The 19939-nt window shown below is 40.2% G+C and overlaps 1 protein-coding gene across 1 annotated transcript in view; it reads right to left on the bottom strand.

Annotated features, from left to right (window-relative positions):
• LOC105527263 (putative fatty acid desaturase 2-like protein FADS2P1) overlaps positions 1-19399 on the bottom strand; it is a 39462-nt gene extending 20063 nt beyond the window's left edge. Inside the window, exons 1-4 of the mRNA XM_011963569.1 lie at positions 19079-19399; positions 7389-7499; positions 4441-4638; positions 2919-3020 (exon numbers count right to left, since the gene is read on the bottom strand). Coding sequence (XP_011818959.1) covers positions 2919-3020; positions 4441-4638; positions 7389-7499; positions 19079-19399 — 732 coding nt within the window. The remainder of the gene's footprint in view (positions 1-2918; positions 3021-4440; positions 4639-7388; positions 7500-19078) is intronic.
• Between the last annotated feature and the right edge of the window lie 540 nt (positions 19400-19939).

The raw sequence follows: 19939 nt of genomic DNA, 5'->3' as shown, positions 1-19939 counted from the left end.
GTATGCAAACATTTCATGGTTTATTTTGGGAAGTGCTCTTTTATTGTGCAAACACTGGAAAGACCAGAGCATATATATTTTTTCTCAGTTGGTGAATGAAAATTCTAAAGAATCTCCATATTGGTGCCTTTTGCAGGAGGTGGTGGGGGGAGGTAATTGACATGAGGTTAAGTTTTAAACTTTAAAATTGTGATGCATGTGTAAGGCGGGGATGTTGCTGTTTACATTATAATTTTCTTTGTTACATCCTCCCTGCCCACCTTTCCTCTCCACAGGTAGTTTTCTCTCCTGCACATAGTTGAAGCCAATGTTCATTTTGCTCATGAGTCACTGTTTTTGCCTGCAAAAAAGGCAGGGTACACTTGATTTGCCTTTAGAGCCATTTCCCATTTTCTTACTCAGTTCACAAGTCATCAAGGTTATATTCATTTCGACTAGTGCAAAATTGTTTCTGGAGACACAGCTTAGGTAGAAATAGCTGTGTATAAATCTGGATCAATGGGAAAGCAGTGATTTATTTTTTAAAGTGCCAGCATGGGTGGGGCTGATCTGAAATATTTCATATACTGGCAATGAATCCACTGCCAGGTACCTCCAGGGCAGATGAGTCTTACCTTTCCTCTGACTCCTCAGAACAGAGGAGGAAAAATGGGCTGGCCTATGACCTGAAACTCACAATAGCATAAGAAACTCCCTCTGCTTTTATTCTGTGTTAAGTATCTCTGAGTGAATCCAGAAACAGCCTTATGTATCTTACGATGGTGAAGAGAAGGTGGAATAGAATGCCCCTAGGAATTTTCTGGTCAAATATGACCTGTCACATGAAATAACAACCTATTATTCATTCTAGCTATTTTGGGGGACATGTCTCAAAATCCAACTCTGTGTTATCCAATTGACTTAAGGCTCAAACTGATCAGTGGGAGAGAGGGTAGGTAAAAGTAGGTGATTCCAGGTACCTTGCAACTCAGTGATGATGTGATTTATCTCCATCTTCTTAATACTTCAATGATTAAATATTTTTCTTATTGATGCTGAGTCTTCATTTTGATTATGGAAAGACTGTTCCTAGGTTAGTAACAACTAACCATTATTAAGCATTTCCTGTACGCCAGACACTTGGTTGAGCATGACACATGAGCATTGAGTATAAGCCTAACAACATCCTAATCAGGTTGAAGCCATCGTCTATCCTCATTTTACAGTTGAAGAAACTGAGGTTCAAAATCATTAAGTAATTTGTTCAAAGTGACCCAGCTCATGAGTACATGAATTCCCACAGAAGGCAGGCTCGTTTTTGCAGGTTCGAATCACCTGGGGAACTTTCAAAAAACACTGATGTCTAGACTCTACCGGAGATGAATTCAGAATATCTAGAGATGGTGCTTAGGCATCAGGGCTTTAAAAAATAAGTTCTCGAGGTGGCTGCAAATGATAGCCAGCATTGAGCAGCTCTGCTCCAGTGCCTGCAATATTTAGTACTGTGCTATGAATTCTCCAGTGACCAGTTTATGGCCATTGGCTTAAATACTTCACCCCTCTGAACATGAATTTCAACTGAAAACTAGGAGTGCTATGTCCTCACGTCATTAGAATTACTTGAGAAAATAGCCTAACAGGACTAGTTCTGAACCCGGCACTTGTCAGGCTCACACAATATGAGTCCCCATCTGTGTTTCCTTATCATTTGCTGTGAGTAGTTACTGCTCACTACTCTCTGTGGGCCTGACTCCAGCACTGTCTTCACTCTTTCATTAGTTGGCTACTTCCAAGCTACTACGGGCTGGGGAAGCAGATAACCAGAATGAGACTTATGTATAAAATCACTGTGTTAGGGAAGAACTAATAGGCTCTGAGTCAGTGCCCGTGGGTTTTTCCTAAGGGGTCCTGGTTTGAACACAAGGATTTGGTTTAGTGGAAGGCTCAGAGGCATTTGCTTCCCTTCTAGGCCAGAGTACATAGTCACCAAAACCTAGAAAGTTCTAGAAAAGCAGAGATCTAGTTTAACTCCTAGTACTATTGATGGGAACACTGAGGGCCAGAGATACAATGTGATTTACTAAAGATCACACAATGAGTACAGTCAGAGCCAGGGCTGGAAGCCATGCTTGGAAGTCCTGCACTGTTAACTGGTTCATTCATTCATTCATTCATTCACTCACTCATTCTTTCTTTTTTTCATTCCTTCATTCCTTCATTCAACAAATGCTTATTGAGGCACTCCATGCGCCAGTCACTCTCCTAGGTGCTGCATTACAGTGGTGCATAGGACAGTATACCTGCTTTCTGGAGCCCAAGTAAGGGGGGATAAGACTAGCTGTCATATCACTACCTGCTTTTTCCAGCAGTCTGGATTTTGCAATCCTCCACTCTTGAACAGAGCCACCTGGCTTTTCCTGACTAGTCTTTCTGTTCACTAGTATCTGTTTTGCATCTTTTCCTTTATTTCTTCATAGCTGCCCCCTCCTTGCCCCCACCCCTAGGACTAATCAGGCTTGCTGGTTTCCCCTAGCTTCCCAACAATAAATCTTCAAATCCCTTCTAAGAATATTCCCACTTATGGTTCCACAATGCACATCGTCATTTTTCGAGGTACACACTTTCTTCTATGAGATGATTCCTTAGGGCAGGGGGATGCCAGGGATTCAGCCAAAGAGTCTACCAGGGCAATACAAAATATAAGAGTTTCTTAAACAGAACTAAATGAATCCTCACAAAAAATTTAAAATTCTCATTTCAACGCATATTTTATAATGTTGTACTATATATGAGTATATATTATCTACCTTGTCAGTACACTTACATTTATTTGTGGGGTATCATAAACATTTTTCACTGATATCCATGCACAAGCATGGGAACCACTCCTTAGGGACTCATGTTCAGGAATCCCCCTCATGCTCCCTGATGTCCCATACCTTGAGATGGCACATCACAAATTTATGCATCACGTGATTCCACTTGGACTTCTTAAATATGGAAAGGTGCCCCACGTCATGCTGCAAAAATGAGCTCTGGGCCTAGGAGAGATGAAGTTACTGTTAGAGAAATTGGGACCCTAACAAGAAATCAATCAATGAGTCCCATAGTAGATTCACAACCTTATTTGAGAACAGTGGGTGATCTTGTTTGACCTCCAGCCAAAATTAGTTTCTGTTTCCCGTACATATCCTGCCTGATCTTTCCAACTTTTATGCCTTTGCTGTCTCAGCCTGGAATGCTCTCCTTGTCACTTTCAAAGGTTTCCAGTATGGGGTGCAAAGACCATGGTCTTTGGTGTCAGAAAGATTTGAATTCTAAACTGTTCTTCACCACTAACGAGCTTCACGATTCTGGGCAAGTTACTCGGTAGCTCTCACCTTCAGTTCTTCATCTGATAAAAGGGGCCCCTAATACCTGACTCACGGGGTTGTTGTACTACTACGTATATGTAAAGTGTCCAGCTTATGTTACGTACTAAACAAATATTTGTTTCCTTTCTTGTTTCCAAAAGTCACTTTTCAAGAAATAAAACAAGATGATTTAAGAAAAAGAATTAACATCCAGAATTCTGGAACCTGGAAACACATTGCAGTTAATTCTCTACGAAACCTTTTCCAATGATTCTAATGAGAATTAAATGATGCTCTTTTCTGCTCCGACAGTACATGCTTGTTCCTTTCCTTGGGATTAATAACATTGAATTGTGCCAGGCAGTGTGTTTAGCTGTTTGTGAAGGACTATTTCCTCCACTAGATGAATTCTCTCAGAAGCAGGGAGCATGTTGACTTTTCCTTTGTATCGACAACATGGTATCATGGTCATAGAAGGCTATGTTCAGAGATTCATACTTTGTTCAACAAAGATTTATCAAATGCCCTGCTAAGTGTCAGTTGCTATTTGTCATTTATGGAGGAACTCACACGTTCTTATTCTCTATAGGATATAACCTCTGCCCTTGAAGAATTCGTGGTCTGATGCATTGATAAATGTTGATTGGTTAAAGAATGAAAGATAAATATGCGTGTTGCGTGGCTAAGGACAGAACTTAAATCACTGAGATGGTGGGGATAAAACAGGGCAAAAAGCAGCAATTGTCATTAATTAAACATTTACCATAGGCCAGACACTTTTATATTTTACACATTTGCTTTATATCTTATTTTTTATGTTTTTTATTTATGCTTTATATTATATTTATATTTGCTTTATATTTTACACATTTGCCTGATCAGTCCTTCTTAGAATAATTCCACATTCATTATTATCCTCTAAAGTTATCCTCACTTTAGAGAGGAGAGAACCAAAGCCCAGTGAAGCTTGGTCATTTGCTGGTAAGTGCCTGACATTGATGAGTACCTTGCCAAGAAGTGTCAGGCAGCAGCTGGCACCAATCTAAAGAGAGAAGAAATTCTGAGCCTTTTTATGACGACGCTGCCTGGGCTTAGTATACCTGCTTACCTGAGAAATTGTGAGAAGAAAGGAAATGAATATAGTAACAGGCCAGCCACTGCCAAAATGATACAGTATTAGCCACGCCAGCACTTCCAAAATTAAGATCTGGGCAAAGTGAAGAAAGAAGAACCCCATGTTGGCGTGGAACATGTTCATAGACTCTATGATCCTCCGCAATTCTTGGAAATCTTTCACCAACTGTGACTATGAAACAAATATTCAAAGAGTAAATTAGCTCCTTCGGGGAAAGGGAATACAGATGAACATACAAATTTATATAATTTATTTTATTAATTTTGTATACATCTCTTTTATTAATAGAATTTTATTAATACCTTAAATTGTCCAGAATTAAAACCCCAAAACAATGAACCAGCAAATAAAACCTTCCAAAAAATTTACGAAAAATTTTTGTTGTTTTCTGCAGAAGTGAAAGATGAATAATGACTTGTAAACTGTCCTAAATCTGTTATGGAATTCAGAATTAGATTTTTTCAGGGGAGGGGGAAGGAGAAGAGAGTGCAGTAGAGAGATACGTATGCCTAACAGTCGCCTTTTAAACCACCAGGATTATTTCAGGTGTTGAGTGAGCTCTGGTTCTGTTTGGGGGAACTTGGTCATCTATATGGATCTGTGTTACCATAGTTTCTGGTATAGTTTACAAAGTACTTTCCAGACCATCAGTTGCTTAATGTGTAGAAAGGTTTATTTCATGGAAGATGGAGATCGTAGAACAATGTAGTTCAATTAGATTAGCTCTCAGGATGAATTTTCTGAGAGCTGCTTAGTGGATCCCCCAAAACAAGGCAGGGCTTATTAGTGTGTGTGTACTCAGTTGGAGAGGTCTCGTTTAAGGCCCTGGGTGTATGTGCATGTGTGAGTGTCCATTCACAACATCAGCATTGGTTGCACAACATATTGGGGGGCACACAGGTTGGAAAGAAATATCTCTTGGCTTATTGACTATTATGGACTCGAAACTAGGACAGCTGGGAAAATGGCCAGGTTATGAGAAAGATAACAGGGTTGTACAGATGTAAGAAAGGAGAAATGTTAGAAACAAAATAGAAAGAGCTATGAAAAGAATTCTAGAAGCCAAAAGTTTCAAAATTCACAGACACAACTTTTAAAGGACTCATTGCCTGGCAGAAGTTCTGGATAGGCTCATCTCCCAAGCCCCATCAATCTTACAATTCTTGTGGCCACAGATTATTTTAATAATTAATACTAACTTGTTATCTCTAGGGTGCCTCCAGCCTGGTCATGTTTTGCAAAACATTTATTGCAGAGTTGAGGGAGATCAGCAAAACCCAGAAGAGTGACTGACTTGAAGTTATCAACAAGTCAGTGACAGGTGGTGAACTTAAACCTACACCTGACACCGAATTTTATGCTCAAATACTAATTTTCTATATACAGCAACTAAAATATCCCCACACATGTATTAAAGAAAATTTATGGTAGACCTTTATCTCTGGAGACCAACACTCTTTTAGATAATGATTATCTGATAGGTCTCAGTCCTTAGTGGGATTTTATTTTTCTTAACAGAAAATATTTAGGAAAAGCAATAAAGATTTGCATCACCTTCAATTTTTAACCTAGAGCTACCTGACCCAAATGATGGGGACATATCTGAAAGTTTTAAAATTACTAGTACCATCATCAGTTCATGATTATGATAATAAGTAAAATTTATTGAGCATTTACTGTGTTCCAGGTGCTGTTCTAAGCACTTTCAGTGATGACTTTAATTCTTTCAATTGTTTTCCCAGTAACTCTCATAAGGTTGGTACCATTGTTTTCGGTATCTTTTTGTTTTTGTTTTTGTTTTCAGTATTTTATAGGGGGAGAAACTGAGCCAAAAGAGGTTTGGGAACTTGCCTAGACTCACACAATTTGAGAATGGTAGGGTTGGGGCATGAGTGCAGGCTGTCCATCCTATCAACCCACTCTTCGGAACAGAGCTGTGCTGTGGGATGAACATGGGCCTAAAGAGTGAGCTTAAGTATTAGTCTCAGATTTGCCCGTAACCAGTTCTGTGTCCTCAGATTAGTCCTGCTCCCTTTGTGAGTCTGTTTCTTCATTTTTCAAAGAGGGAAAAAATCCTTGCTCCCTCTGCTTTACAGTGGTTTATGGATCCACACATTGTACAAATTATTTCAAAGGGCTTAAGAGTCAGGCAAATGTAAGCTATTACAAAAAATAAATTTCAAAAAATGGAATTAATCAATATGAAGTAAAATTCCTCTCAGCGTTATGTAAAACCATCCCAGTGAATTTTTAGTCCTGTGGAGACTCTGGCCTTTAGAAGACAGTATTCATGTATTCAAAATATTAAAGAAAGAATGGCATTTATCCTTGGGAATACCTAAGGGATTGGAGCCAGAGAGAAGTGATTTGGAGTCTCAGCTCTTTGATACACCAGCTGTCAGAATTTTAGAAAGTAATTTTTTTTCCCTGAATGATAATCTCCCCAAATTTACAAAGGCTGTGGTTAGGATACAGCGACATCTTTCAATCAGTAGCTGTTTTTGGAGTTTCTACGACATGTTGATCCTGTGAAAGGAGGTCTTCAGGACACTGGGATAAGAAAAGTGGACATAGTTTCAGCTCTCATGCAACTTAGTTGGGCTGGGAGCATAGACATAGACGTAAAACATAATTACAAGCAGTCAATGAAAAGGAAATTATATCCATAAGTTCCCTGGCATGAAGTAGCTGCTTAAGAGACATGAAATTACTGTTTGATGAAGGGCCAACAATTTCATTCTTTTGCTTCACAAAGGTTTAAGAGTTCTGATGATCTAAAGAAAAAGGCATTGTTTTGAAATACGTGGACTCCACCCATTGACTCTGCTGTGGTCCCACCCTTCACAGAAAACTGTTAATTGGCTTTAAAATATGCCTTGTCTCCATCCTTCTACACCCCTGGATCCTGACATCTCACTCACATTTTTGTGTCTTTCCTGGCTATGCTCTCCTGGGGCAAGTTCTCCAATGAGCAGTGGCTTCAGATACAACTGCACAATGTCAGGCTCTGGATGCATGGCCCTGAAGACATCCTGTAAATCGGAGATACCTGTTAGAGGCTTCAAAGAGACATGCTTACCCACAGATTAGTTCCTTTACTTATCTTGTCCTGTGCTCAATCTGGGAATCAGCACAGATCTCATTGCAGAGGATTTGCTTGTAACTCCAAGTTGATGTTTCAAGTTGATTGATCAAAATTATCCCTGAAAACCACCTCTGCGAAAGCTTCCTGCTGGAGACCCACCTACTACGTGTACTGCTTCTCTAAGTATGACCAACACAGTCAGGGGATCCTGGAGCATTGATGAGATCACTATTTTATTTATCACCAGAAGAAATAATCGAGTTTATGGGTTGGGATAAATCTTTACAAAAGTCCAGCATCAGTCTGAATGTGAAATTTGCTCACACTGTCTGAGACAGTGCAGCAACTAAGATTGGCTATGCAAATTATATCTTCCATTGAGGGCTCTCTCTGGGTTCTTGGCCAAAGCCCAGGGGAAGAAGGCCCCTTGAATTAGTTAATTCTAGAGAAGGACAGGTTAAAGTTGATGATGGCTTAAGGCAAAGGTATGAGAGATTATAAGAGCACAGCCCTAGAGCCCTGGGTGGTCTAAAATAGTACATCTTTGGCTAAGCTTGTCACTGGAGGAGTCTCCTCACTCTCTATTAAAAAGATGCTGTGCTGGCCTGTGCAGAGACTCGGTGACAGCCAGAAACAGAATAGAGGTGACAAACTATATTTTTCTATCTCAGGTGCATGTTAAGTAGCAATTCCATATGGCTATGAGAAGCAGTGATGATTCCTATGTCCTACTTATGTTTGGAAGAAAGAGAGTCTTCTCTTCCAGGGATTTAAATTGTTTTCCGAAAGAAGAAAGATTTTCCAAGAAGGAGATGCTAGACTTGTTGCTATTATGGTTTGGAGATGGCAGCAATTAAAAATGAAGAAATATAACCAAAGTTGTAAATTGTATACATGAAGCCATACAAATTACTCTGCAGTGGTCGTGTTGCGTTATACTGATTACGAAAGTGGACCCTGGAGCCAGCTTTCCTACATGCAAATTCTGGCATTGCTACTTACTAGTTAAGTAATTGTAGGCAAGTCTCTTGAATTGCCTGTGATGCTTCTATATTCTCTTCCCCAAATGGGGGCGATAATAATAGCTGCCCAATTCATAAAGTTATTACGAGGATTAAGTAAATTAATAATAATGCCAATGGCATTTACTGTGTGTTAAATACACATCAGATATATTTCTTTTGTGTATACCTCCACTGATAAGAACCCACCACCTACCTTCTCTTCACTATTCAGAGGTTTCCTCCCTTTACCTCAATGCCTAATGTGGAGTGAGCTTTGGATTATATTAGTGAATATAATGAGTGCTACATTTTCAAACAGTAAATCAACTTTAGATATATCCAAGAATTACATAGGAGCCTACTTATTATTGTAGTATTATAATAATGCTATACTATAATATAATTACTTGTGGAAGTAAGAAGTTATTTTTATAATTGACAAGGTTAATTAGAAGGATACAATATCAACTCTTTAGACTCATTTCACCTATGGGTCTCCAGATGCAATGATGTAAAATGGGCTTTTATCTGTTAGAATCAGTCCAGGCAGTGCGGTTCCATTGCTTCTTTTGTACAGATAACGCCACCGGTGTCTGTTTTGCTTCTGCACACTCCTCCTGAGTGCCTTGGGAAATGCTGGACTAAATAATTTCAAAGGCGTTTAAAGTTTTCACATTTATGATACTAAAGCTTAGGTTCCCTGACCAGGAAGAGTGATTCAGTGATTAAGAGGGTGATTAAAATATCTCATTGTGACCCATACTGAAAAAGCAAGTGCTGCTTGCTGTTTCAGAGCAGGTTAGAATGGAAGACATCCTGATGGATCAAGATCAAAGTGTAGAATGTCATCTATCGCAATTTCACTGTACTCTGAGCAGCTCTCTCGAGTCCTGGAACAGTATGCTGACAATAATATCCTTCTGGGTTCATTGTTTCTTCAAATCCCCAGGAAGGTTTGTAGGGGACAAACCATAAGGGACAAACTGTGACAAAACATATGGGAATGCCGCAGAGATTTTCAGAAGAGTAGATACTGGCCTGCTCTGTGGAACTCTTCCCTGCATTAGTGGGGCAGTACAACAAAGGAGTTTAGGTAGCCTTAGAATATTCTATTTGAAAGAATTTTCAAACAGAATCTAGATACTAAGTTGTGAAATTCCCTTCCTGAAAAGTCTGCAATAATACAAGTCCTGTTACCAACATTCTTGGGCCAAATGTGTTCCTGCTGAAAGAAGGAGGGGATAAAATTAAGAGGAGAAGAGGTAGTGTCAGTGTTTATGAAGCGTGTCCTGTGTACAGGGTATTCTATAGCCCAACTCATAATCACCATTTTGTTTCTGTGTGGTTCTATCACTTTCATTGTACAGATCAAGACACTAAGTTTCAGAGGGGAGATGTATCTCGCCCCAAATGCCACACTCAATAGCAGAGCCAGGATTTGAATTTGGGGTTATGCAATTCTAAAGCCTTAAAGCCCTAAAGGTCCATTCCAACCTTAACACATACAGTTTGTTTTCTTAAAGTCCTCCCAAGAAAGGAGTGATGCCAGATTGCGGATGATGCTGAAATCAGTATGTATCTACTTGGCAGATGGTAATGGCATGTAACCACCCTAGGTTTGAGTCATGTAAAACACTTTGCCTCTGGCTCCAACCTGCCTCCCTAGACTCACCTTCATGCATCATCTTCTCTACTGGAGCCTCCCCATTTAGTATGCATTCCATGACTTTCTGTAGTTCTGAGGCTTTACACTTACTGCTGTCTTGGCCTTGACTACCTCCTTCGTTTTCTCTAAAAGCTCCTCTCACTCTTCAAGGCCCAGATTAAACATTGCTTCCCCCAAACACTCAGGAAAATGATTCATGATTGCTCCTGGGTTACAGGACACTTTATTCCTAGAACTTTTCAAATTTATACTATACTATACTAGACTAGACTAGACTATACTATACTATACTACATTGTACTGTACTATACTATACTATGCTATACTGTACTATACTATACTACACTACACTGTACCGTACTATACTATACTATACTATACCATACTATACTATACTGTACTTTTATACTATAATGAATCTTTGTATTCACCCCTTTTTTTAGTGGTTTGTGAGTTTTTTAAAGACTGGGACCATGTACTATTATTGGTCAATGTATACCCAAAGTTGATCACTGTGCCTGAAGCATATCATGTGATCAATAGACACCTGACAAATAAGGGAAAGGGTGAATGAATGAATGGATATAGCATTTCTATAACAAGGTATTAGGATAATCAACGTGTGGCACTCAAAGTATGCGGGTGTTAAGCACAATCAAAGTGTGGCACTCAAAGTATACAGATGTTAAGCACTGCTGTCTCTTTCTATCCATGGCGTCTCTATTTTCTGACATTTTTGTGACTTCAACATCTCACATTTTCATCTGTTAGCCTTTTGACTTCCTTCTCAATCATCATCTTTACTATTTAAATTATTCATAAATTGATACCATAGCTCATCTCATAACTGATTATTTCCAAAATAGTAACAGCATGGAGATGTGATTACTACTTTGCTTTCACAAATACCTTGGATAAACTGCTAATATTTTTGCTGTTATTTGGTGGGAGATGGAGTCATGTGCTTTCCTGTAAAAGCAGCATGATCCCTAGTGGAAGCGAAAAGTATATAAAGTCAGAGGGTGTGAGACAAAATTCTGTTTTTACAACTTAAATGCTGTATACAGGCTGTGCCCTGTACAAAGGCACTTGGCCAAGATGGCAAGTGTGGCCTGACTTCCAGTGGACACTCCATTTGCTGAACCTTCTGCTTACAGGGCTGCAATCACCCAAAGAGTGTGCCTTTCCTAATTCACACTAGGGCATGGTATAGGGTAGCAGAGGTGTAGGCTGTTTCACACACAGAAATTACTTAATTTCTCCTAAATGTAGGTAATACTACCTAATCTTCTCTATGAGCTCATTAATTCCTTCATTCATTTATTCAGTCATTCTAAAACCTATGGAGGACCCAGCCTAGAGGTTAAGAGCTTAGATTTTGGAGTCAGACATCAAGAAGTGGCCATGATTCTATATGATTATTACTTCGTTCATTGGAGGTGGGTTGAAATTTCCCAAAAGAAATTTACTAAGGAACAAGCATAAATTTAGAAACAATCCATGGAGAATGTTGTATGTGTAGTCATAAAACCAGATAACTAGAATATAGACCTTGGTGTACTCACTGCAAGAAAAGCTCATGAGACTGTTCTATATCCAGCCACAGATGAAGACCCCTGTTCCTGTACCTTTGGGTAATTCCTCTTCTGCTTCCTTCTCAGATTTCACCTGCCCTAAGGCAATGGCTAGAACAAGTCTCTACAAATTTCAGATGGACAGTGAGTTCTGAACAGGCCAGTTTTGTGTGGAGAAAGCATCTTTGCCCTTGTCCTGGGAGACAGCTGCTTTGGAGTGGGAATGATCACAGAAAGTCACCAGATTCCTCTTCACCCATAGGGATAAGCAGAGGGTTATTTTCCCACTGCAATTCATTCTATTGTTTGAACACTTTCGTTTCTTGAAAACCCTTCCTTATATTGATATTTTTTTTTCTGTAATGCTTTCAGCTGAGCTCCAGCCCAAAGGAACTCAACTCTCCCCTCCCCTTCCTCTTCTTTTCAAACCTGTGCATTCTCCTGGGTTTCCTTGTAATAGATATCACCACTTAGCTGCCCAAGCCAGATATCTTAAGTCAGCTTAGACTCCTCCATCCTGTTAGTTTATCAAGTCACTCATCAAATACTATAAATTGCGTCTTCTAAATATCCTTCCCACCCATCTCCTTTTCTCCATTCCTGTAGCCAACACCTTGCTTGGGCCTTCAACATGTTCCCTGGACTCCACCCTGGTCTTCCTTCATTTTAGGAGGCTTTTCTGGATTTCATCCTTCACTTAACTGCCAGACTCACCTTCCAGAAAGGCAGTGTCTCCTCATGGCCTATTTTCATCTCTTAGCACTTGAACTTCTTTCTCTCTCCTCTCCTCCATCTATTTTACAACTAGAACTATCATTTCCATGAGAATCAGATAATTTTAAAAATTGCAGGAAAGATGCAATTATCACTGATTATTACTTTTCTTTTACCAACAACTTAGAAATGCCAGGCAGTTGTGTTGTGAGAATGAAGGTGGGCGGGATGCTGTGCTAGGGATACATTCTCACATATAGTAGGAGGAGAGGCAGCTGTGCAGTAAGGGTAAAATGCAAACTCCTTAGCTTGGCACACAAGATCCTTCCCCCAACTCTTCTTTCTCTTTTCTCTTCCCCTATCTCTTGTCTCTCTTCATCTACTCTCTGTCTTCTCCTCTTCTCATAGCCAGTGAATTCCTCTGTGATAACCACTAACATTAGTTAGCATGTGGTTTCAGCCAATATTATGCTAAGTAAAGGAAGTGTCCAGGCTGGGATGGGTGGACACTCCACATTCTGGTGGGGTGCTTACTCATGCCATGAATCATGTTTGTACTCCATTTCTGTATACACCTTCCCTTTCCCCTGCCCCAGTCTTGCCTCTGCTGGCTCTACTCATCTGAAACCATTCAGAATGCCCTTTTTTGGTGCCGCACACCACTCTTCCTTCTTCCACACACCAGTCCTCCAAATAGTTGAAATGGACCCTGCCGTATTTCCTGTAAGCTTTTGTTATTTTTTTTTTTTCTATTTGAGACGCAGTCTTGCTCTGTCCCCCTGGCTGGAGGGCAGTGGCTCGATCTCGGCTCACTGCAAGCTCTGCCTCCCGGGTTCCCGCCATTCTCCTGCCTCAGCCTCCCGAGTAGCTGGGACTACAGGCGCCTGCCACCGCGCCCGGCTAATTTTTTGTATTTTTAGTAGAAACGGGGTGTCACCGTGGTCTCGATCTCATGACCTTGTGATCCACCCGCCTCGGCCTCCCAAAATGCTGGGATTACAGGCGTGAGCCACCGCGCCCGGCAGCTTTTGTTATTCTTTCCCATCCTGTTGGACTCTGATTCTCATGAGAAAGAACTTTAGTTTCTTAGTCTCTCTGCTAGAGTGTTGTGTCCAGAAATAAGGAGTGTGCTAACCAGCACACAAGATAATAAAACTGCTTTCTTTGTTCTGATTATGCTGTCTCTCTGAATGCATCATAATATTGCAATTATGTTTTTCGTGGACCTCAGAACACACTGTTGTTTTATATAAAATTTGTGGCCAGATATTTATTCATATATATTTACAGTCATCAAAATGTTTTATGGGCCAGATGCAGTGGTTCATACCTGTAATCCCAGCACTTTGGGAGGCCAGGGCAGGAGGATGTTTTGAGGCCAGGCATGTGAAACTAGCTTGGGCAACATAGTGATATCCTATCTCTACAAAAAATTTAAAAACCTAGCTGTGATGGCATACACCTCTGATCTCAGCTATTTGGAAGGCTGAGGCTGAAGGATCGCTTGAACCCAAGAGTTGGAGGCTGTAGTGGGCTATGATCATGCCACTGCACTCTATCCTGGGCAACAGAGTGAGACCCTTCTCTACGAAGAAAAATATGTTAACTGCTTTAAAGTTCATACGGAACCAAAAAAGACCCTGCATTGCCAAGACAATCCTAAGCCAAAACAACAAAGCTGGAGGCATCACGCTACCTGACTTCAAACTATACTACAAGGCTACAGTAACCAAAACAGCATGGTACTGGTACCAAAACAGAGATATAGACCAATGGAACAGAACAGAGCTCTCAGAAATAATACCACACATCTACAGCCATCTGATCTTTGACAAACCTGACAAAAACAAGAAATGGGGAAAGGATTCCCTATTTAATAAATGGTGCTGGGAAAATCGGCTAGCCATAAGTAGAAAGCTAAAACTGGATCCTTTCCTTACTCCTTATATGAAAGTTAATTCAAGATGGATTAGAGCCTTAAATGTTAGACCTAAAACCATAAAAACCTTAGAAGAAAACCTAGGTAATACCATTCAGGACATAGGCATGGGCAAGGACTTCATGTCTAAAACACCAAAAGCAACGGCAACAAAAACCAAAATTGACAAATGGGATCTAATTGAACTAAAGAAGCTTCTGCACAGCAAAAGAAACTACCATCAGAGTGAACAGGCAACCTACAGAATGGGAGAAAATTTTTGCAATCTACTCATCTGACAAAGGGCTAATATCCAGAACCTATAAAGAACCCAATCAAATTTACAAGAAAAAAACAAACAACCCCATCAAAAAGTGGGCAAAGGATATGAACAGACACTTCTCAAAAGAAGACATTCATACAGCCAACAGACACAAGAAAAAATGCTCATCATCACTCGCCATCAGAGAAATGCAAATCAAAACCACAATGAGATACCATCTCACACCGGTTAGAATGGCAATCATTAAAAAAAGCAGGAAACAACAGGTGCTGGAGAGGATGTGGAGAAATAGGAACACTTTTACACTGTTGGTGGGACCGTAAACTAGTTCAACCATTGTGGAAAACAGTGTGGCGATTCCTCAAGGATCTAGAACTAGAAATACCATTTGACCCAGCCATCCCATTACTGGGGATATACCCAAAGGATTATAAGTCATGCTGCTATAAAGACACATGCACATGTATGTTTACTGCAGCACTATTCACAATAGCAAAGACTTGGAATCAACCCAAATGTCCATCAGTGACAGACTGGATTAAGAAAATGTGGCACATATACACCATGGAATACTATACAGCCGTAAAAAAGGATGAGTTTATGTCCTTTGTAGGGACATGGATGCAGCTGGAAACCATCATTCTCAGCAAACTATCGCAAGAACAGAAAACCAAATACTGCATATTCTCACTCATAGGTGGGAATTGAACAATGAGATCACTTGGACACAGGAAGGGGAACATTACACACCGGGTCCTATTGTGGGGAGGGGGGAGGGGGGAGGGATAGCATTAGGAGATATATGTAACGTAAATGACGAGTTAATGGGTGCAGCACACCAACATGGCACATGTATAAATATGTAACAAACCTGCAAGTTGTGCACATGTACCCTAGAACTTAAAGTATAATAAAAAACAACAACAAAAAAGAAGAAAAATATGTTTTATAATCCTCATGTTAATGTTTGCAAAATAGCTTATTGTAGTATAATTATAATCTACAGAATCAATCCTCCTTGTTGTACTTACGGGTTGTTTCTGGATTTTCCTAGGTGAGCTCTTACAGATAAAAAGACTGTGGCCATAACTCTAGTTATTAGCATAGTGACATTAGTTTTAAATCATATCATTTGAAAATACCAGATACCTCATATGTGCAATAACAGGAGCTTATGTACCAATTTTGTTTTATAGATTTATTTTTCTCAGTAAAGTTCCTTGGAGAAAATGGAAACCCATCTCAGAAGAGTGAAGTAATAATAAAATGCAAGAGCTGCTATTTGTTGAGTGTCTAATCTGTACCAAGCACCACGGTGAGCACTTCATTTGATCTCTGCTGACTTTTATGGCAATGCTAAGGTGAAGGTATTATTATCCTCATTTTCTAGATAAGGGAGCTGAGACTTCAAGAGCCTCAGGACGTTCCTAGTAAATGTAGAGCCCAGATGCAAAGCAGACCTGTTTCATTCCCCTGAGGGTGGAACCCTAACAAGAGTTTTGGAACAACCGACTGCATGAATGAATGAATGAATGAATGACGCTGTGGGATAGAGTACGTAAATAGCATCATTCACCTTTTGTGAGGACGATGGAGACCTAGAGAAGAGTTACTATGTATACAAGAAAAGGGTGCTTTCTCTGGGCAGGTGCAGCCATGCGCCCGGGATTGGCACACAGTGAGAGTACTTTGGCTCACACTTGCCACTCAGAGGCTCGACCTGCAAACGACTCTTAAGTTACGGGGTAAGCATTTGATATCAGGCCTTCTGACGTTATGATCTTCCCTCCTTCACTGGGAGGCCGAGGACGGCGGATCACCAGGTCAGGAGATGGAGACCATCCTGGCTAACACAGTGAAATCCCGTCTCTACTGAAAATACATAGACATTCAAAAAATTAGCCGGACGTGGTGGCGGGAGCTTGTAGTTCCAGCTACTCGGGAGGCTGAGGCAGGAGAATGGCGTGAACCCGGAAGGCGGAGCTTGCAGTGAGCTGAGATCCGGCCACTGCACTCCAGCCTGGGAGACAGAGCAAGACTCCATCTCAAAAAAAAAAAAAAAAAGAAAAAAAAGAAAGAAAGCATGATGCTTCATTACATAGCCCTCCGTTCCCAATCAGATGATACAAAATATAAACAGGATTTCTAAGCTGGTGGTGAACAAACAGGAAATAATAATTATATTTCTGAGGATAAAGATGCTGGTGATAAGACTTATCAGATAATGGCTATGATTGAATGAACTTTTACTAAGTATCTGGCACTAATGCCAAACACTTTACATGCGTTGGTTCTATTTGCCATAAATCACTCAGATGGGTAATGTCAGCCTCATTTTGCAGATGAGGAAGCTGAGACTCAGAACATCCTAATAACATTCCTAGGTTCACATAACCTATTTCAAAGCTCAGGCTCCCTGTACTCTGAGTCATGGAGTACTGTGGATTGTTTGGCACTCCCCGTTTCTTCCTAAGCCATTTTCTCTAGGAGAATCTTTTCTCTGGACATTTTTTATTTATTTTCCTAAAGTCTAAGGTACATGACTGACCAACCTACGATTTTCTTCCTTGACATACGTAAATCCTAAGGTGGCATGGGTATTTTCCCCCAAGATTCTGACGGTTTCTATTATATTAATTAATTCCTCCTTGTTGGCTATAATTGGACACAAACTCAGGGTCTTTTCCTGACTTCCAGGAGATAAAAATCATTAGCAAATTAAAACTTTATCATCTATCTTGGCTGCCTCCAACTGAGTGAGGCTATCAGTTATTTTTAAGGTGGTTGAAGGCTCATGTCTTTGCAAACACATCCTCTGAGCCAGTTCTGTGACTTGTGTTAGCAAAGCCTCATCTGTATTTTCTCTGAGTTGTGGAAATGAGGGGATGGGATAGATAGGCATCTGTAGTATGTTGTACATTTTCTTCTTCTTCTTTTTTTTTCCTCCTGTTGTTCTTACACAAATGCTCTTCTTCTTGCTTCTTCTACCCTCTGCTCTCTGATTTCTGGGCACTGTGTATAAGCTCATGCTTATTTTCCAAGGAAAGTTTGAAATTTGTTTAAAAAAATATATCTGAGAGAAGTGGTGGGGTTGTAGCAGGGCATACTCAGAAAGGTATCATTCTGACTGTAGAAACAAGATGGGAAGGTGGTAGAAGAACAAAAGCCTACACAGAGAAGAGGGATGAGAAATTGGGGGAAGAATAAGAATTGAGGAAGAGATGTTGATGGCATCAAAAGATGAAATCTTGCAGGTATTTGTGAATTTTGTTATTATTAGTACGGTACCATTTATAGACTGGTACTTAGCAAAATAATGTTTTCAACCCGATCTTTAAAACCAGTTAAAGAAGTTATATGCTAAACTGTAAAACCAACAGGAGCCACATAATTTTTAAAAGCCTGCATTTAAATTTCTATTCTGTCATATATTAATTTCTGACCTTGAGTTAGTTGTTTAGTTCCTCTAATTCTGTTTCTCCGTCTGTACAATGTGGGAAATAAAAGTCCCAATTGAGTGAAAACTGACTTCTTTATGGAATATTTTAAAAGAGATTCCTTAAGGCATTTAAGATTTTGAGACATCATTTTATCAAATAAGTAGAAATTTTATTTTGTTCTTTTACAATCCAGATATTTAAGGCTTTAGGATCAAACTGACCCAGTTTCAAAATTTGGCACCATTACTTGCTGGCTGTGTGACATGTTTTTTACATCTTTGAATGTCAACTTTCTCATCTGTAATACGGAAATAATAGTCACCTTCCTTGTAGGTTTAAGTGAGGTGATGCATTTCAATGTGTCAATAAAAGTGGGGTTGCATTACCTGTATGATACTGAATGAACTACAGGAAGCCAAAGAGCTCTTCAAGCTCTTAAAACCTAGGTAATTGTAGGCTTCAATCATTATTCACAACATTTTCATGCCCACTGCACGACTTCTTTTCTTTCTTTTATGCACTCCAATTATTTGAAATTTATAAGAGTCTTATAAATTTCTATTTGGGTTCAGATGTTCTTTTTTTTTTTTTTCCAGATTTTACTCACACATTTGTCATTTTCCTCTTATAAGACCGTGACTCAGCTTCAAAACAAAGCAAAACAAACCACCAAGAACAAAACAAAACTCAGAATATGCAAACATAGTATTCACTGGCAGTAACTCATCCCAAACCAGGTAAAGCTCATAGTTAAACCTTGAGGCTTAATTTACTACTAAAATTTTGCTAGAGAGGAATCCTGAAAAGTTGGTTTGGGAAGAGATGAATGATTGTGCAATGCTTTTGGGAAGACAGCCAAGATCTCAGCCACCCAGCAGCTGGGGGAAAGACGGAGAGGGTTTTGGGGGAAAGCTTGGAGTTTCTTACCGTGGCATCTTCCCCAGCATAGTGGTTGAGGACCCGGCGCCCACCTGGATGCCTGTCTGCCCAGCTGGAGACATTGTAAACCTTGCGATTGATGACCAGCCATTGGTCGGCCTCCTGATTATGCCTCTGGATCTCCTGCCAGGTGTACATGTTGAGGCTCTTCCTGGGCATGCTGCATTTCCCATTTGCCTCCTGCTTTGCATAGAACTCGGCTTCCCCATTTGTTATGGGTTTTCCTTTTGGCTGATGCTTCTCACCTGGGTATGACTGATTCCTTCCTACAAGGCTCCCATTGTCCCCACACTTTTCTTCAAATTTCATTGTCATTGAATCCCTAGGATTTCTGGGTTAATGCTTGAAATTTCTAATCCTCACCTCTGATTGAACCATAAAATGACCGCCTTTCTCCCTTTTCATTCCATTGCAGTATGATACCTACACTGAAAACTTCTGAGCCTAGTTGTCTTTTCACAAACCTGATAGTGAGCACCTTCCCAGCTTCTCACTTCTTTGCCTGTCCTGAATCTTTTCTGCCTTGATGAAGGCTAGGCCACCTTCCTTCCTTCTTTCTCTCTTCGCTTCTCCTCTCTCTGCTGTCTAGCGTCTTGGAAGCATCCTCCTTCATCATTAAATGCTCTTTAGTAAAGAGCCTAGGCCAATCACACTCTGGCTTCATGTTGTGGCCCTCCCTGAGGGAGGAGGGACTAAGCTGTGGTCCTGGTGATTCTCCTGCACAGCATCAAGGCGTGTTGGGTTCATTAACTCTCGGACGTGCCTGTGATCAGAGACTTTTAGATGTGCTAATCCAACATATGAGCAAAAGCTTTCAAAATCTCCAGGATGACACGAACTGGACTTGGG

Source organism: Colobus angolensis, unplaced genomic scaffold (genome assembly GCF_000951035.1).
Source record: "Colobus angolensis palliatus isolate OR3802 unplaced genomic scaffold, Cang.pa_1.0 Scaffold61, whole genome shotgun sequence".
Lineage (NCBI taxonomy): Eukaryota > Metazoa > Chordata > Mammalia > Primates > Cercopithecidae > Colobus > Colobus angolensis.
Note: the sequence above shows the minus strand (reverse complement) of the source record. Positions and strands in the feature narration are given on the sequence as shown.